The following is a 16,846-nucleotide window of genomic DNA, read 5'->3' as shown; positions in this document are numbered from 1 at the left end:
AGAAATTGGACTTGGATATTAGGGTACACAGAATGAAACACATGATTACTCTCCTCAAAAGGTTCTGGCTTGATGATATAAACTAAACCGGAAGTAAACAATACAATATAGGGTCATAAATGCTCATGGAGAGAACTGAAGGACTGGGAGGAAGGGCACCTAGCCAGAGTGAGGGCAGACAAGAAAGGCTTCAAGGTGTACACAGAGCAGATTCTTGAAGAATGAAGGGAAACCAGACAGGGGAAAAGAAAAGCTTTCTGAGCAGAAGGACTGGGTATGTGTAAAACATGCAGTAAGAGAGAGCCTGGCAGAAGTGGTTGGCATGGCCAGCAGAACTTAGGGTTCAGAGCTATAAGCAGGAGGAGTGTGAAGAGAGAAGGCAGAAAGATGGCTACTGGCAGATCATGGATAAAGAATTTAAATTGTATCCTGTGCAGAACAGGCAGTGACTTGTGCAGGAGGATGACAGGATCAGAGCTGTGAACAAGTGCACTCTGATGCTGGTGTAAAATGGGCAGGCATGCTGTGGCTGGTAGGCTAAGTCAAGCTTGCTGTCTGCCTTTGTAAATAAAGTTTTACTGGAATGTAACTGTATCCATTCATTTAGGTACTGTCTATGGCTGTTGTATGGGAGTTGGGTAGATAGATAGAACAGAGACTGTATGGCATACAGAAACCAAAGTATTTATCATCTGGCCCCTTCTCGAAAAAGTATGTTGGCCGACCACTGGTGTAAAGAACAGAATTTTGAGTAAGATAAGAGGCAGGAACACTGTTTACAAACCTGAACTAGGGCTGTAGCTGTAGGGTTGGAGAGGGGATGGAGTCTATAAATATTTATGAGAGAAACTGACTAGAGCAGTGATTATTGTTTTTTAGGGATAAAAGGGACTAGCGTTTACTGAGTGCTTTCTCTAAGCCAGGCAAACTCCTCTGCATATTATTTGCAGTGCTTCATTAAATCCTCACAACTCTAGAAAGAAGGTATTAGCCCCAATTCATGGATGAGGAAATTAATGTTTGGGAAAGAAAATATTAATACCTTGTCCAAAGTCATACAAAGTAACAGAGCCAGGATATGAGCCCCCTAATCCTCTGGAACAAGATAGCTATCCTTTCATGAATGTGGTGGGCAAGGAAGTGAGAAGAACCCAGGATGATACCAGAATAGGGCCATACCTCATTAGCCAAACAACAGAGAGACAAGTCTTATCTTTCTGAGCATACTTGAGACTGTCTAGACTTTTGAGACCGAGTTCTAAATTATGCTGATATTCAACTGCATTAACTCAAGCCTAAAAAGCCGTGATAATTAGCAAAGCTTCAAAATCTGCATAAATCAGCTAAAGAAATATTTCATGTTGTCAACTAATGTGTATTTCAACTAGTGGCCAAATTTGATAAGGTAACAAGTGAAGAAAGTCATTAGCTCTAGAATAAAATATTCACTTAAAAGTTCTGTCACTGTCTTTCATTCATCTTTAATTATAATAGACATTTATAAGCAGAAATAAATAAGTGCTAGTTCCACTGCTATAGTTTGCTGATTTTGAATCTTGCAACGGCAATTAGCAAGTGCTACAAGTTTCTGACCACCAGATCACTGTTGGTTTTTTCGGTCTGTTGCTTTTTTTTCTTTGGTTGAAGTCAACATTAACTAATGCTTAAACGTTTTTGGACATGACAGTTATACCCTGATTGATGGCCAATTCCCCTAAAGTCATACAACATACAAACCTGTGCTACAGTAAACTTCACAGAGCAGAACTTGGGAAACTGGGTCTCTGGGAAACTGGATCTCTAGGAAACCCAGAGTGATCACATTTTGGAAGGCCATGGACTAAAAGGTAAAATAAGCGCGTATGACCCTCCCAAAGGGTCTTATAACCTGAGAAATACCCTATGGTGGTCAAAAAGTCTGAATTTCTCTAAACCAGTGGTTCTCAAAATGGGTGTCTTTGTCCCACAGGGCACAACTGGCAATGTCTAGAAATATAAAAATGTTTCCAAAAGGTTTCCACAAAGGTGTGTGTGCATGCACATATGTGCTCCTAGCATTTAGGGAGTAAAGGCCAGGGATGCAGCTGAACACCCTACAAAGCACAGGACAGCTCTCTATTAACAGAATAATCCAGCCCCAAATGTCAATAAGACAAAGGCTGAGAAACTCAAGGGTAAACTGATAACCTGTATATACTTAGTAATATAAAATAAAATATAAAGCAAAAGTTTTGGCTTATAAGTATTTCTTATTGTTAATTATACTCTAAGTTCTGAGATACATGTGCAGAACATGCAGGTTTGTTACACAGGTATACCTGTGCCATGGTGGTTTGCTGCACCCATCAACCCGTCATCTACATTAGGTATCTCTCCCAATGCTATCCCTCCCCTAACCTGCCATCTCCCATAAGTATTTATTCTTTTTTTTTTTTTTGAGACAGAGTTTCGCTCTTGTTACCCAGGCTGGAGTGCAATGGCGTGATCTCGGCTCACCGCAACCTCTGCCTCCTGGGCTCAGGCAATTCTCCTGCCTCAGCCTCCTAAGTAGCTGGGATTACAGGCACGCGCCACCACGCCCAGCTAGTTTTTTGTATTTTTAGTAGAGACGGGGTTTCACTATGTTGACCAGGATGGTCTCGATCTCTCGACCTCGTGATCCACCCGCCTCGGCCTCCCAAAGTGCTGGGATTACAGGCTGAGCCACCGCGCCCGGCCGAGTATTTATTCTTTAAGAAGAACAAAGCATAATGGGTATTGAAATGTGGAGATAATTAGCATATACAGAGGGGTTCAAACATCAGCAATTTCAAAAAATAATAAGATTATTCATTTAAATATAAACACCCAACATACTGCCTTACCTGGAATTTCATTGGCCACAACTGAAGGAGGGCTTGACTGGTTGCTGCTGATCTGCTGGTGGCTGATCATGTGACAACACTGTGGCACGGCATTATTGACCATGTAGAGTGTGTCTGGCACATTGGACATTCTAACCATTCGCAAGCGCACAAGATCTGTTTGTTCCACCATCATCTCATCTAGCACTGACTGAAATAATCATTCAGTATTAACAAACCAGTCAACCCTCCTCTGTGTTAAATCACATTTGAAGGAAGATTATTACTTTCATCAAACAAAAAGGGAATTAATGTATTTCTATTTTATAAATGTTAGTATTAGTGGTGAAAGAAAGTACCCCTGCCATTTTAACTTAAAGACTCTTTGGAGCATCTTTGAAAAGACATAACCATCTTTTGAAAAGTCTGCTTTTAATTAGAAGTACTTGAAATGTGAAAGAAGGATATAAAATTAATCAGAACTACATTACACACAATAGTATAATAAAGAAAACAATGTATACATGTGCTAAATAACAAATCCAACGAAGTGCTCAAAATAAAAAATACTAAAGATTGATAATCAGGGCCGGTTGTGGTGACTCACGCCTGTAATCCCAGCACTCTGGGAGGCTGAGGTGGGCAGATACCTGAGATCAGGAATTCAAGACCAGCCTGGCCAACACAGTGAAACCCCGTCTCTACTAAACATACAAAAATTAGCTGGATATGGTGGCAGGAGCCTGTAATCCCAGCTACTCGGGAGGCTGAGGCAGGAGAATCGCTTGAACTTGGGAGAAGGTTGCAGTGTGCCAAGAGCTCACAACTGTACTCTAGCCTTTGTGACAAGAGCGAAACTCCATCTTAAAAAACAAACAAACAAAAAAACCCAAAGATTCATAATCAACTCAAGAGTCTGATAAATAAACCAATTTTTCTTTTTTGAAGAAAAAAGAAAAACGTTGCCCAGGCTGGAGTAGAATGGTAGCATCATGGCTCACTCACTGCAGTCTTGATCTCCCAGGCTCAAGCAACCTTCCCACTTCAAGCCTCCTGAGTAGCTGGGACTACAAGAGCACACCACCATGCCTGGCTATTTATTATTTATTTTTTTATTAGAGACAGGGTATCAATAGGTTGCCCAGGTTGGTCTTGAACTCCTGGACTCAAGTGATCCTCCTGCTTCAGCCTCCCTAAGTGCTGAGATTACAGGCATGAACCATCACATCTGGTCTAAAAATGAGAAACATTTTGAGGCAACTTGATTGTATAGAGTATACAAACTGTTTGATCTGATAAATTTATTTCAGAAAGCTTAATGGTGATTTCTTACTTTCAAAGACTGTCAGCTCCTCAAAAGGTTACTTAAAGTTTTTTTTTTTTTTTTGAAGACAGGGTTTTACTCTGTCACCCAGGCTGGCGTGCAGTGGCACAATCATGGCTCACTACAACCTCTGCCTCCCAGGCTCAGGTGATCCTCCTACATCAGCCTTCTGAGTAGCAGAAATCAGAGTGCACGCCACCATAACTGACTGAATTTTTTAGTTTTTGGTAGAGATGGGGGTTTTAACATGTTGCCCAGGATGGATCCCCAAAAGTTCTTATGGTTGAATACATCTAATAAAAATTAGATGCTTCTGGCCGGGTGTGGTGGCTCACGCCTGTAATCCAAGCACTTTGGAGGCCAAGATGGGCGGATCACCTGAGGTCGGGAGTTCAAGACCAGCCTGACCAACACGGTGAAACCCCATCTTAAAAAAAAAGAAGAAGAAAATGAAAAAAAAAAAAAGAGAAAAATTAGATGTTTCATTTTCACATTACTGTATTTTCTTGGATAGTTCTTTATATGTTACATACAATACACATAATGCCAACTATTTACTTAATGGGCCTGACATTTATTCTTAGTTTGTGCATTTATTCTAAAACAAAACATAATTCCCAACAGTCAGCTATTACAGAATTACATTATAAGAGGTCGAAGCATTCCTTTAATTTATGAAGAAAGACAAAATGTGGGCAATTTTCTTTCAGAACATCTCCCCCATCCTCAAGATCACAAAATAGACAACCATTTTCAGTAAGTGGTAACAATTTGCAAGGCAACTAAAATGAGAAAAACATAAAACACATTTTAATATAACCAAAGTTTTAAAAACATGCTTAATTAAAATTAAACATTTTAGAAAATTATTCTGTTGAGTAGTCAAACTGGAATTTACTTTCATTTTCCCTACTGTTGAAAATACAGGTTATTTTGAAATATTTAAATAACACTAAAACAAACCACTTTGTGCACACAGTTTGTAATAAAGCAGTCTACTATCTTCAAACGGTTTTCATTACCTTTGCTTCTTCCACATAGGGAGAGAAGAGTCGAGGACGAACATAGATGCCAGCATTTTTTTGCCGTAACCAGGCATTTGACTTCCCACCTTCTGTTGTAGGAAGCATATCTGATGGAGGAGTACTAATCAAGCCTCTTTTCAGCTAAAAAAAAATTTTTTTTTAGATAGAAATCTGTGTAGTGCTACAAATACTACTAAGATAGATAAAAATATTTATAACTGTAAACAAAAATATGCAAACTTTATCATTTAAATAAAAATTTAGAAATATATGTGAAATTTAGAAATTCACATTTTAATAATATTTAAAAGATTCTGCAATAGAAATATCATAATTTCCCATTTTTCTCTAAATAGAGGAATAGTATTTTTAAAAACAGACACATTAATTGAAATGTGGTAAGTTGGATAAACATCAGAACTCTTAATGAAAACCAATTTTCTTTCTTCCTTACTCATCTAGGAACAAATTTAGTACCCACCCAACTCCCCAAGACAAAACAAGAACACTGACATGGGCCTGAATGCACAGCGCAGGGATACAGGAAGGCGAGCACAGTGCTTAGCAATACAGGCTCTGGGGCAAGGCAGACATAGCTCAAACTTCAACTCCCACATTTAACAGCCATGTGACCAGGGACATCTATGTTACCTGGGCCTCACTTTAAGGGTTACCGTATGGCCCTGGAGGTAAGGCAGTGCACAACTAACTGAATGAGGTATCCCTGTTGTTTCCTGATTGATGCTAGGAGAATCTACATCAAGTACCTTTACTTCCTAAGGTGGTGTGAGGATTAAATGAAGGTAATACAGATGAAAGCACCTGCCACAGTGCTTAGCACATACTAAGAGAACATGAAAGTTAAGAGCCATTATTGGCAAACTTTTACTGGGGACTTAGACTGTATTAGGCACAGAATTAAGAGCAGAGGTATAGGCCAGGCATGGTGGCTCACACCTGTAATCCCAGCACTTTGGGAGGCTGAGGCGGGTGGATCACCTGAGGTCAGGAGTTCAAGACCAGTCTGGCCAATATAGTCAAACCCCGTCTCTACTAAAAAATACAAAAAAATTAGCCAGGCATAGTGGCACACGCCTGTAGTCCCAGCTACTCAGGAGGCTGAGGCAGGAGAATTGCTTGAACCCAGGAGGTGGAGGTTGCAGTGAGCCAAGATTGGGTCACTCACTCTAATGTACCACGCCAGCTTAGACAAGAGAGTGAGGCTTCATCTCAAAAAAAAAAAAAAAAAAAAAAAAAAAAAAAAAAGGCAGAGGTATGTGTTTCCTAACCAAAGTTCTAAAATACTTTTCTAAGCTATATACAGGGTTCAATATGATTTGAGTCCCAGGTTTTAAACAAAACCAAAAAATTGTTTCTCCAATATTACTCTCATTAAATATAATAAACAGCTGCATTAGTTAAAATTACTTTTAACTAGTAAAATACAGCATTACCTAGTATTTAGAAAAGAGAGAAAAGAAAAAAAAGTCAATACTCTGATCACAACTGTAATGTTGATATATTTCCTTCCAGTCTTTTCCTTTCCTTTTTTTTTGAGACAAGGTCTCACTCGGTTGCCCAGGCTGGAGGGCAGTGGCGAGATCTTGGCTCACTGCAACCTCCACCTCCTGGGTTCAAGCAATTTGCTCACCTCAGTTTCTCAAGTAGCTGGCACTACAGGTGCACACCACCATGCCTAGCTAATTTTCGTATTTTTTGGTGGATACAGGGTTTCACCATGCAGACCAGGTCAGTCTCCAACTCCTGAACTCAATCCACCTGCCTTGGTCTCCAAAAGTGTTGGGATTACAGGAGCCTGGATGAGTCTTTTCCAAATGAATTTTTACATAGATGAATTTGAGAATTCATAAAAATACATACTTTATATCATCCTTCTCTTCTCCTTTTTTTTTTTTTTGAGATGGAGTTTCACTTTTGTTTCCCAGGCTAGAGTACAATAACACAATCTCTGCTCACCATAACCTCCACCTCCTGGGTTCAAGCGATTCTCCTGCCTCAGCCCCCCAGAGCAGCTGGGATTGTAGGTGTGTGCCACCATGCCCAGCTAATTTTTTGTATTTTTAGTAGAGATGGGGTTTCACCATGTTGACCATGCTGGTCTTGAACTCCTGATCTCAGGTGATCCACCTGCCTCCACCGCCCAAAGTGCTGGGATTACAGGCGTGAGCCACCATGGCTGGTTTGTCTTCTTTTTTTTTTTTTTTTTGATAGTCTTGCTCTGTCACCCAGGCTGGAGTGCAGTGGCACAATCGTGGCTTGCCTCTGGGTTCAAGAGATTCTCATGCCTCAGCCTCCCGAGTAGCTGGGATTAATAGTGTGCACCACCATGCCTGGCTAATATTTGTATTTTTTAGTAGAGATGGGGTTTCACCATGTTGGCTAGGCTGGTCTTGAACTCTTGACCTCAGGTGATCCACCTGCCTCGGCCTCCCAAAGTCCTGGGATTACAGGTATAAGCCACCACGCCTGGCCATTATATAGTCTTTATAACAGCTGCTCAAGGTAGCAAAATATTCCATTGTGTAGTGGTACCATAGCTACTACCTTAATAGGTGAAAAAATAACTTACTATTTTATTTTGCTTTCGTGGGTGTGTGTGCAATTAGTGAGGCTGAACCTTCTTTTCTAATGAGAGTTCACAAATATTTCTATTATAAATTATTATTATTATTATTATTATTATTATTATTGAGACAGAGTCTTGCTCTATCGCCCAGGCTGGAGTACAGTGGTGCAGTCTCAGCTCACTGCAACCTCCGTCTCCCACATTCAAGCGATTCTCCTGCCTCAGCCTCCTGAGTAGCCGGAACTACAGGCGCATGCCACCACATCTGGCTAATATTTTGTACAGACTGGGTTTCACTGTGTTAGCCAGGATGGTCTCAATCTCCTAAACTTGTGAGCCAACCGCCTTGGCCTCCCAAAGTGCTAGGATTACAGGCATGAGCCACTACGCCTGGTCTAAGTTTTAATTTTATTTATTTTTATCGCTGCTCCCTATGGAGCAGGGCTACCCCACAGGCAGTATGCCCAGAGTAGCCCATAAATATTTCTTGAAAACAATATTGTTTTCTTCTAGTTCTTCCATGTTTCAATTTAGTATTTAATTTTTCAATCTAACAAGGATTAATTTTGTGTGCCAGTGAAATAATGGTTTAACTTTCAATGAATTTCGTCTTATGGTAATCAGTTAATATCAGTTAATATAGCACTACATTGATCTGTGATAGTTTATTATTATAGTTTCTGTTTTTTTTTTTTTCTTTTTGTTCTTTGAGACGGAGTCTCACTCTGTTGCCTGATTATGGCTCAATGCAGCCTTGACCTCCCATGCTCAAGTGATCCTCCTACCCAGCCTCCCAAGTAGACGGGACTACAGGCACACACCACCACACCCAGCTAAATTGTTTAAAATTTTTTTATAGAGATGAGGTCTTGCTATGTTGCTCAGGCTGATGCTGAACTCCTGGGCTAAAGTGATCTGTCCGCTTTGGTCTCCTAGAATGCTGGGATTACAAACATAAGCCACCGTGCCCATCCTGTTTAAATTCTTGTATTAACTAAGACATTTTTCTTGACAATTTTGTCTCCTATGTTAGCATCACAGATAAAATATTAGCATATTGATAAAATATTAGCATTTAAAACGTTTTATGTTTTAGAAGTTATCCCTTATGTCTTTATTTATTTATTTATTTATTTAGAGACAGAGTCTTGCTCTGTCATCAGGTTAGAGTGCAGAGGAGCAACCTCGGCTCACTGCAACCTCCTCTTGAGTGGTGATTCTCCTGCCTCAGCCTCCTGAGTAGCTGGGACTACAGGCACACACCACCACACCTAACTAACTTTTGTATTTTTATTAGAGACGGTGTTTCACCATGTTGGCCAGGATGGTCTTGGTCTCTTGACCTCATGATCTGCTCGCCTCAGCCTCCCAAAGTTTTGGGATTAAGGCGTGAGCCACCATGCCTGGCCCTTATGTCCTTTTAAAAGAAGTTTAAAAAATTTCTTATCAGTTCTTTTTCCAGATGACTTTTATAATGTTCCTGTGCATTTAAAAAACTATTATGATGTTATGCACTACATTAAGTTTATAAATCAATGGGTGAAGAACTAATTTTGTTTATTTTTCCCATCCATGAATTTAAGCAATTCTATCAATTTGTTTTTTTAAAGATAGAGTCAGGCTGGAGTGCAGTAGTGCAATCTCCGCTCACTGCAATCTCCATCTTCCAGGTTCATGCAATTCTCCCACCTCAGCCTCCTGAGTAGCTGGAATTACAGGTGCCCGCCACCATGCCCAGCTTCTTTTTGTATGTTTAGTAGAGATGGGGTTTCACTGTGTTGGCCAGGCTGGTCTCAAACTCCTGACCTCAGGTGACCCACCAGCCTTGGCCTCCCAAAGTGCTGGGATTACAAGCGTGAGCTACTGTGCCCGGCCAATTCTATTAATTAAAAAAAAAAAAAAAAACTCACTGTTTAAAAAGTTATGAAAGTAACAAGATCAGCTCTATAGTTTTCAGGTCCATTCATTCTTTTTATATTGAACCAGTCCCTCCACTCCACTGCTCTCTGATTCACTGCTGTTCTTGAAGAGTCTCCAAAGGCAGTTTCTACCATTTCCTTTTTGAATAAGGGTCTACTTGATCTACACTTAAATGAGTGTATTAACTCTGCTAGAAAGAATGCTCTTGCACGAGTAAGACTGATGTACCCACTCAACTCTCATTCAACGAACATTTGAACTGTACTATGTGACAGACATTTGTACTATGTACAAACTGTACTGGGGACACATTGCACATAATAGACATCTGTCTCTGTCCTCATAGAATTTACAGCTTCACAATACTCTGTTAGTAAGAGAAATTATTTACAATGAATAAAAACATAAGCCTGGCATTTTTCTTTTCATGAAAGGAATACATGGAGAAAAACACTTACTGCATCACTTAAGACTTCACTGTTTATAGGTAAGATGTGTTCAATTCGCACGAAAGGTAAGAGAGAAGAAAGGATCTCTCTGAGCTCTTCCATGTCCAGGTCTCGTCTTTTTACACCTCTTTTGTTCACACTATGGGCAGTGCCACTCAGTATGTTTGGCTCTACGAGACAGAAAATGAAAAGTTTCCAACCAAATCCAAATGTTCTGAAGAGAGGTTTGCTTTGTTCTCTAGTACATACACTCACAGGACCACTCAATAGACTTATGTGCCTCTGCTTTAAAAAGGGTTATAAATCAATTATTTTTCTGTCATAAGATGTTTGTTTAATAGGAATGTTCTTGGATAAAGGAAAAGCATGGTATCAACAATACAGTAACATTCTTTTATCACTGCTCTACAGTATAGAATAAAGGATTCCTTTCTGTAGACAAACTCAAAGAGAAAAGATGACAATCTATTAAAATCTAGTTTTACCAGGGGCTTTTAAAAAGCTTTCTAACAGTTTTAGTATTATAAGGTCACTTCAGGGCATATGCTATTTCTGGTCACTGCAGGTTATCAGTATGCTCATTAGCCTACATAAGTGTAACAGCAATTTAACAACATGTTAATCACTTGGTGTTTGAGGCAGCAAAGCCTAATGTTCTTTATTTAAAGATTCTTATGAAAATCTCCCAAATTTCTACAATATGGGAATGTTACTACATAAAAGTAGACGCTCTGATCTTTGACATGTAATATACGTCCATTGTCCAGAGCAGAGAATGTTTTCTTCATGGTGCATTAGTTAAAGACAATCTGAAATATATATATGCTTATAATATTGATGTGAGAAGAAAAATTACATTAATTTTGGAAATCTTTAATCATGTCTTTAATCTAGGGACCTGTAATTTTTTTCTTAAGAAAATTAACACAGAATAAAATCTTTATTATTATTATTTTTTTTTTTTATTTATTTTTTTTTTTTTTGAGACGGAGTTTTGCTTTTGTTACCCAGGCTGGAGTGCAATGGCGCAATCTCGGCTCACCGCAACCTCCGCCTCCTGGGTTCAGGCAATTCTCCTGCCTCAGCCTCCTGAGTAGCTGGGATTACAGGCACGTGCCACCATGCCCAGCTAATTTTTTTTTATTTTTAGTAGAGACGGGGTTTCACCATGTTGACCGGGATGGTCTCGATCTCTTGACCTCGTGATCCACCCGCCTCGGCCTCCCAAAGTGCTGGGATTACAGGCTTGAGCCACCGCGCCCGGCCCAAAATCTTTATTATTAATGAATATAAATGCTGGATTTTTTTTTCAAATATTCTGTAGGAAAACTGTTATCTTCCTTAAATCGTGTGTGTGTGTGTGTGTGTGTGCGTGCGCGTGTGTGTGTGACAAAAAGAGAAAGAGAAAGGGAGAGAAAGAGAGAGAGAACTGATTGTTTCTGAGAAGCTAAGTTTTTTCTAGATTAATTCAGAATAAAACTGTTGTGAACTGTGTAGAAAAGAGTTTTTTTTTTTTTTTTCTTTTTCTCCCTTTGCTTATCTATGATTTAGCTTCGTACTTATTTAAGGAATTTTGCTTTTCAAAATGTTTTTCTTAAAGTAGTGGCATCCTGTTTTCATATAAAAATCCTACATGAAACCCACCAATATGTGACAGGTAAGTGCAGAATCCTTATATATAAAATCCTTACATATAAAACTGACTGAAACAAAGCTATGGCCTAGTTTACTTAATTTCCTTCTTAACCCTGCAGGAGAACCTTCCACTCTAACCTGGTTTGGAAATTACCTTTATTTTATTTTATTTTTTTAAGACAAAGTCTTGTTATGTTGCCCAAGGTAGAGTGCAGTGATGTGATCTCGGCTTACTGCAACCTTCGCCTCCTGGGTTCAAGCAATTCTCCTGCCTCAGCCTCCTGAATAGCTGGGATTAAAAGTACCTGTCACCATGCCCGGCTAATTTTTGTGTTTTTTATAGAGACGGAGTTTCACCATGTTGGCAAAGCCGGTCTCGAACTCCTGACCTCAGGCGATCCGCCTGCCTTGGCCTCCTAAAGTGCTAGGATTACAGGCATGAGCCACCATGCATGGCTGACAGATCTTTGTTTTATGTGTTTCTGTTTAAAGACACTTTATTTAATGTATGTGGCTGCTTCATCAACACTAACCTCATGATCAACAGTACTATAACTCAGGCTTGAATGAAGTTTATCTAATACATGTATTTTCTCTGTAAGGTACACCACAGCCTTCCTGTTCTCAGGAACACTAGACAGCACTTCAGTACTACACCTGGTGGTCATCTCAAACAGTGAGATCACAAAAAAATAAAAATATAAAAAATATGGCACTTGGTAGACTGTGGAAAGGACACTTGATTACAGCAGGAGATCTGAAACAAGAAGGTAGAGTGTCTCTGTCTTGTTAGAACTCAGCCGAATGTGCTTGTTGAGAGACCAAGCTTTTGGCTACTCTGTGCATGTCCAGGAATGACCGTGAAAGTACCACGAGTATTGATTCTGGGGATATAAATACATTTTGGTGACTTAGGTAAGTTGACAAATATAAAAGCTATGAATGAAAACTGATTGTATACTGGCATTTAAAAAACTTTCTAAATCAACTTTATGGTTTGCATATTTCAAAAAACACATAACTCACCAGGCATGGTGGCTCACACCTGTAATCCCAGCACTTTGGGAGGCTGAGGCAGGCTGATCACCTGAGGTCAGGAGTTCAAGACCAGCCTGGCCAACATGGCAAAACCCTGTCTCTACTAAAGAAACCAAAATTAGCCGGGCGTGGTGGCACATGCCTGTAGTCCCAGCTACTTGGGAGGCTGAGGCAGGAGAATCGCTTGAACCCAGCGGGCAGAGGTTGCAGTGAGCCAGGATCACACCACTGTACTCAAGCCTGCGAGACAGAGTAAGACTCCATCTCAAAAAACAAAAACAAAAACAAAAACAAAACCATAACTTTGCTGCTCTTCGAAATACAGTAAAATAAAAAAAAAATTCAAATCTGAAAATTGATAAAGGCTTTTGCCAGCCACAGAAAATAAATTTGGAGAAATAAAATAGAAGGACTGCTTTTGTTTCCTAGAGCTTAGATAGTAGCATATTAAAGAAACACCATAAAAAGCTTGAAGGCAGGTTTAGCACAACATTTTTTATATTTAAAAATGTAACAGAACAATTCTATAAATGTACTAAAATCCACTGACTTGAACACTTTAAGCTGGTGAACTTTAAGATATGTAAATTATATCTAAATAAAGCTATCGAAAGGTGACAGGAAAGGGAAATCTGTATTTAATTTTTCTAATTAAAAATTCTAAATTTGGGTTCAGTATATAAAGGAAGTCAACTATGTTTGAGGGAAGGAGGACAGGTGGGTGGGCTAACCCTAGACACAAACAAAAGACTGCTGTAGAATCATACATTTCTAAAGTTGAAAGCCCAGTCTTTGACATATAATGCTTCCTTCTTCTCTTTTGCAGTGACTCCACTAGGAAGCCATTCAGAAGTATTATTTATTTCTCTTTTACCTTCCACAACTTTCTTTCTTTTTTTGAGACAGAGTCTCACTCTTGTTGCCCAGGCTGGAGTGAACTGGAGCAGTCTTGGCTCACTGCAACCTCCACTTCCCAAGTTCAAGTGATTCTCCTGCCTCAGCCTCCAGAGTAGCTGGGATTACAGGCATGTGGCACCATGCCCGGCTAATTTTATTTTCAGTAGAGATGGGGTTTCTCCATGTTTGTCAGGCTGGTCTTGAATTCCCTACCTAAGGTTATCCACCTGCCTTGGCCTCCTAAAGTGTTTGGATTACAGGCGTGAGCCACCGTGTCTGGCCTTTTTTTTTTTTTTTTTTTTTGAGACGAAGTCTCGCTCTGTCACTCAAGTTGGAGTGCAGTGGCGCAATCTGGGCTCGCTGCAACTTCTGCCTTTCAGGCTCAAGTGATTCTCATGCCTCAGCTTCCAGGGTAGTTGGGAGTACAGGCATGTGCCACCACTTCCCACTAATTTTTCTATTTTTAGTAGAGGTGGGGTTCTGTCATGTTGGCCAGGCTGGTCTCAAACTCCTGACCTCAGGTCAGCCTGTACTCGTATTTTTAAATTGAGGTTAAAATTCACGTAACAGAATTTATTTAAAACACTTTAAAGCATACAATTCAATCCTCTTTCTATACTCATATTGTTGTGCAACCATCAACACTAATTCCACATTTTTACCAACACTATGCTTTTGTAATACTTTGGTCATTATATGAAATTATATGAACTTTTTCATTCTAATACTTCCATGAATCAGTCAACATGTATTAAGCACCTAAGAACATAAAAATTATTTTAAAGCCGCAAAATAAGACTTTCTGATATGTTTAATAAACTATACTCTGTCTACTAAAGGATTTTACTGATCATAAAAACTTCTATTTTTACCAAGCAACAGTGTCAATTTTCAAGACTGATGTGCGGCATGCATTTCTATAAGTTTCTGGGAATATAAGAACCACCAAAAATTTATACAAGGTAACTAGTGCAAGCTAATTTTCTGAGCTTACCTCTATCTGCTATTCTTTTCATCAACTGATGCTCTCCCCATTTAATCAGATATTTAAGGATATCTTGTTCACTTGCCTATAATAAAAAGTGGGTTATATTTATTTTAGTGAAATTAGATAAGTGGTTAATTTCATTAAGAACTTTTCGTAGGTCATAATGTAAATACAGCATGCAACTTAACATGTTTCACTCTTTCCATTGGCTGTTTGAAGTTTTAGTGTTAAATCTGTGGTCCACCAACAGGAAATACACAAGACTGCATTACATATATTTTATCCAGTAACCCCACTCTTGGCTCCAACTAATTTTAAAATCTCATTTCTATCTTCTTTTTTTGTAATCTGCTCCCTTATTTTATTTTTTCATTTTAGGTTTTCCTTTTGAGACGGGGTTGCACTCTATTGCCCAGGCTGGAGTGCAGTAGTGCCATCATGGCTCCCTACAGCCTCAACCTCCTGGGCTCAAGGGATTCTCACCGCCTAAGCCTTCTGAGCAGCTGGGACTACAAGTGTGTGCCACCACATCCAGCTAATTTTTAAAATTTTTTTGTAGAGATGGGGTCTCACCTGTTGCCGAGGCTGGTCTCACACTTCTGGCCTCAAGCAACCCACTTCCTATTTCAAATTTATCTTACTATGTGGTTTCTATGTAGCTGTGTTAAATTCTCTTTTGGAACAAGATAGAGATAAGTAAATGAAAGTGTAAGTATAGAGTATACACAGAGTGACTACTATCTGCTGGAGGGACGGGAAAAACAAGTCAGTCAACTTGTTTTGGCAGAAGAAACCACAATCTCTACAAGGTATTCTACTGGTTGGTGAAGTGCAATCTGTGAAATGATAATGTATCCCTCATTTCTTTGTGTTTTACTTAAAATCTTAGAGCAAATCTAGGCTGCTCTCCAAGTTTTTTGTTTTGTTTTGCTTTACTTTCTAAGAAGGAATATAAAGCTCCTAGACAATAATCTAAGAGAACTAACAGCTTCTAACACAAACATAAAGCATCTAGTCTTGATCAGGACAATGACACAGGTTAATGAACAAAGATTTTCCATCTTTGTAAATCAAGCCCAAGTGTGACATCTGTACTGCAATCAAAGCAACACACAAAGGAAAAGCACAGATGCTGAGTGGATTATTTAACTCTCCACTGCATTTCTGACTGAAATAGTAGCATTTTTATCATTTTCTAGTACAAATACAAAGAAATAGGAAGTGGCTCAATGGGTTTATGTCTTCAATAGCATTAAAACAGTTGTACAGTTTTTCGTATAACATTCATACAGCCAATGCAAAAAAAAATTAAGCTTGAATATATTTGGCCTGCAAGTATTTACTTCTGTAATATATAAAATCTATTATTAATTTAAATTTCCTAATTAAATTGACATTTAAGTCAAGAACACAAGAATTTGCTAAGAACTACTTCTGGTTAAACATAAATAGTTGAAAACACTATCATACTTTGGAAGAATACATGCACTGAGTTTTGATAACCAGTTGAGCAGATCAGAAATTAAATATTAATTTTATTTGGTGCTGCTGAAGCTACTGTCTACAATCTAAGTATGTGATACTCTACCAAAAGTAAGAAACCACTATAGAGAAGCTACATTAACAGAAGTCAAGAAAATCACTGTTGGGATGTGCTTCTGACCTTGCCTACTGCCTCAATCTCTTTTTGGTGCATTTGGCTGGGACCTGGGCTTGTTCAGTGTTGAGTCATGGTAGTAGTGTACATAAAGAACCAGTGAGACAGAAGGCTTCTGTTGTACAGCTATGAAGAGGGCAGTCCTGGGTGGTTTGATCACAGCCTATTTCTCTTCCCCTGTCCTACCCTAGGTGGAAGAATAATAGAGCACAGATGGATTTCTTGGTGTACACATGAATGACAATGAATTTGAGAGGTGTTTAAATGATTACCTGTAGGTAGTCAGACTGGATAGCAGTAAGCAGATGGTCTTTGCTGAGTTCATAAAAAACATCCGAAGTCATGACCTGGGAAAATTCCTCACAGAGGAAATGTAAAGCTTGTCGGTGCACCCATTTAGAGCCATATGGATGAGAGCTCCACTTGAGGATGGCAATTAAGGTATCTAATGAGATGCTCTCAGCAATGATATCCTCACAGCCT

The 16,846-nt window shown here is 39.2% G+C and overlaps 1 protein-coding gene across 3 annotated transcripts in view; it reads right to left on the bottom strand.

Moving 5' to 3' along the window:
- BTBD7 (BTB domain containing 7) overlaps positions 1–16,846 on the bottom strand; it is a 112,890-nt gene that overhangs the window by 11,322 nt on the left and 84,722 nt on the right. For 2 of the 3 annotated variants that reach the window (XM_074393447.1, XM_010350547.3), the window contains exons 4-8: positions 16,636–16,844; positions 14,713–14,788; positions 10,158–10,318; positions 5,190–5,333; positions 2,865–3,054 (exon numbers count right to left, since the gene is read on the bottom strand). In XM_074393447.1, the coding sequence (XP_074249548.1) occupies positions 2,865–3,054; positions 5,190–5,333; positions 10,158–10,318; positions 14,713–14,788; positions 16,636–16,844 (780 nt within the window). Of the gene's footprint in view, positions 1–2,564; positions 3,055–5,189; positions 5,334–10,157; positions 10,319–14,712; positions 14,789–16,635; positions 16,845–16,846 lie in introns of those variants that run through there. The other variant, XM_074393448.1, reaches the window with a different exon arrangement.

This window comes from Saimiri boliviensis, chromosome 2 (genome assembly GCF_048565385.1).
Source record: "Saimiri boliviensis isolate mSaiBol1 chromosome 2, mSaiBol1.pri, whole genome shotgun sequence".
In the NCBI taxonomy this organism is placed as follows: domain Eukaryota; kingdom Metazoa; phylum Chordata; class Mammalia; order Primates; family Cebidae; genus Saimiri; species Saimiri boliviensis.
Note: the sequence above shows the minus strand (reverse complement) of the source record. Positions and strands in the feature narration are given on the sequence as shown.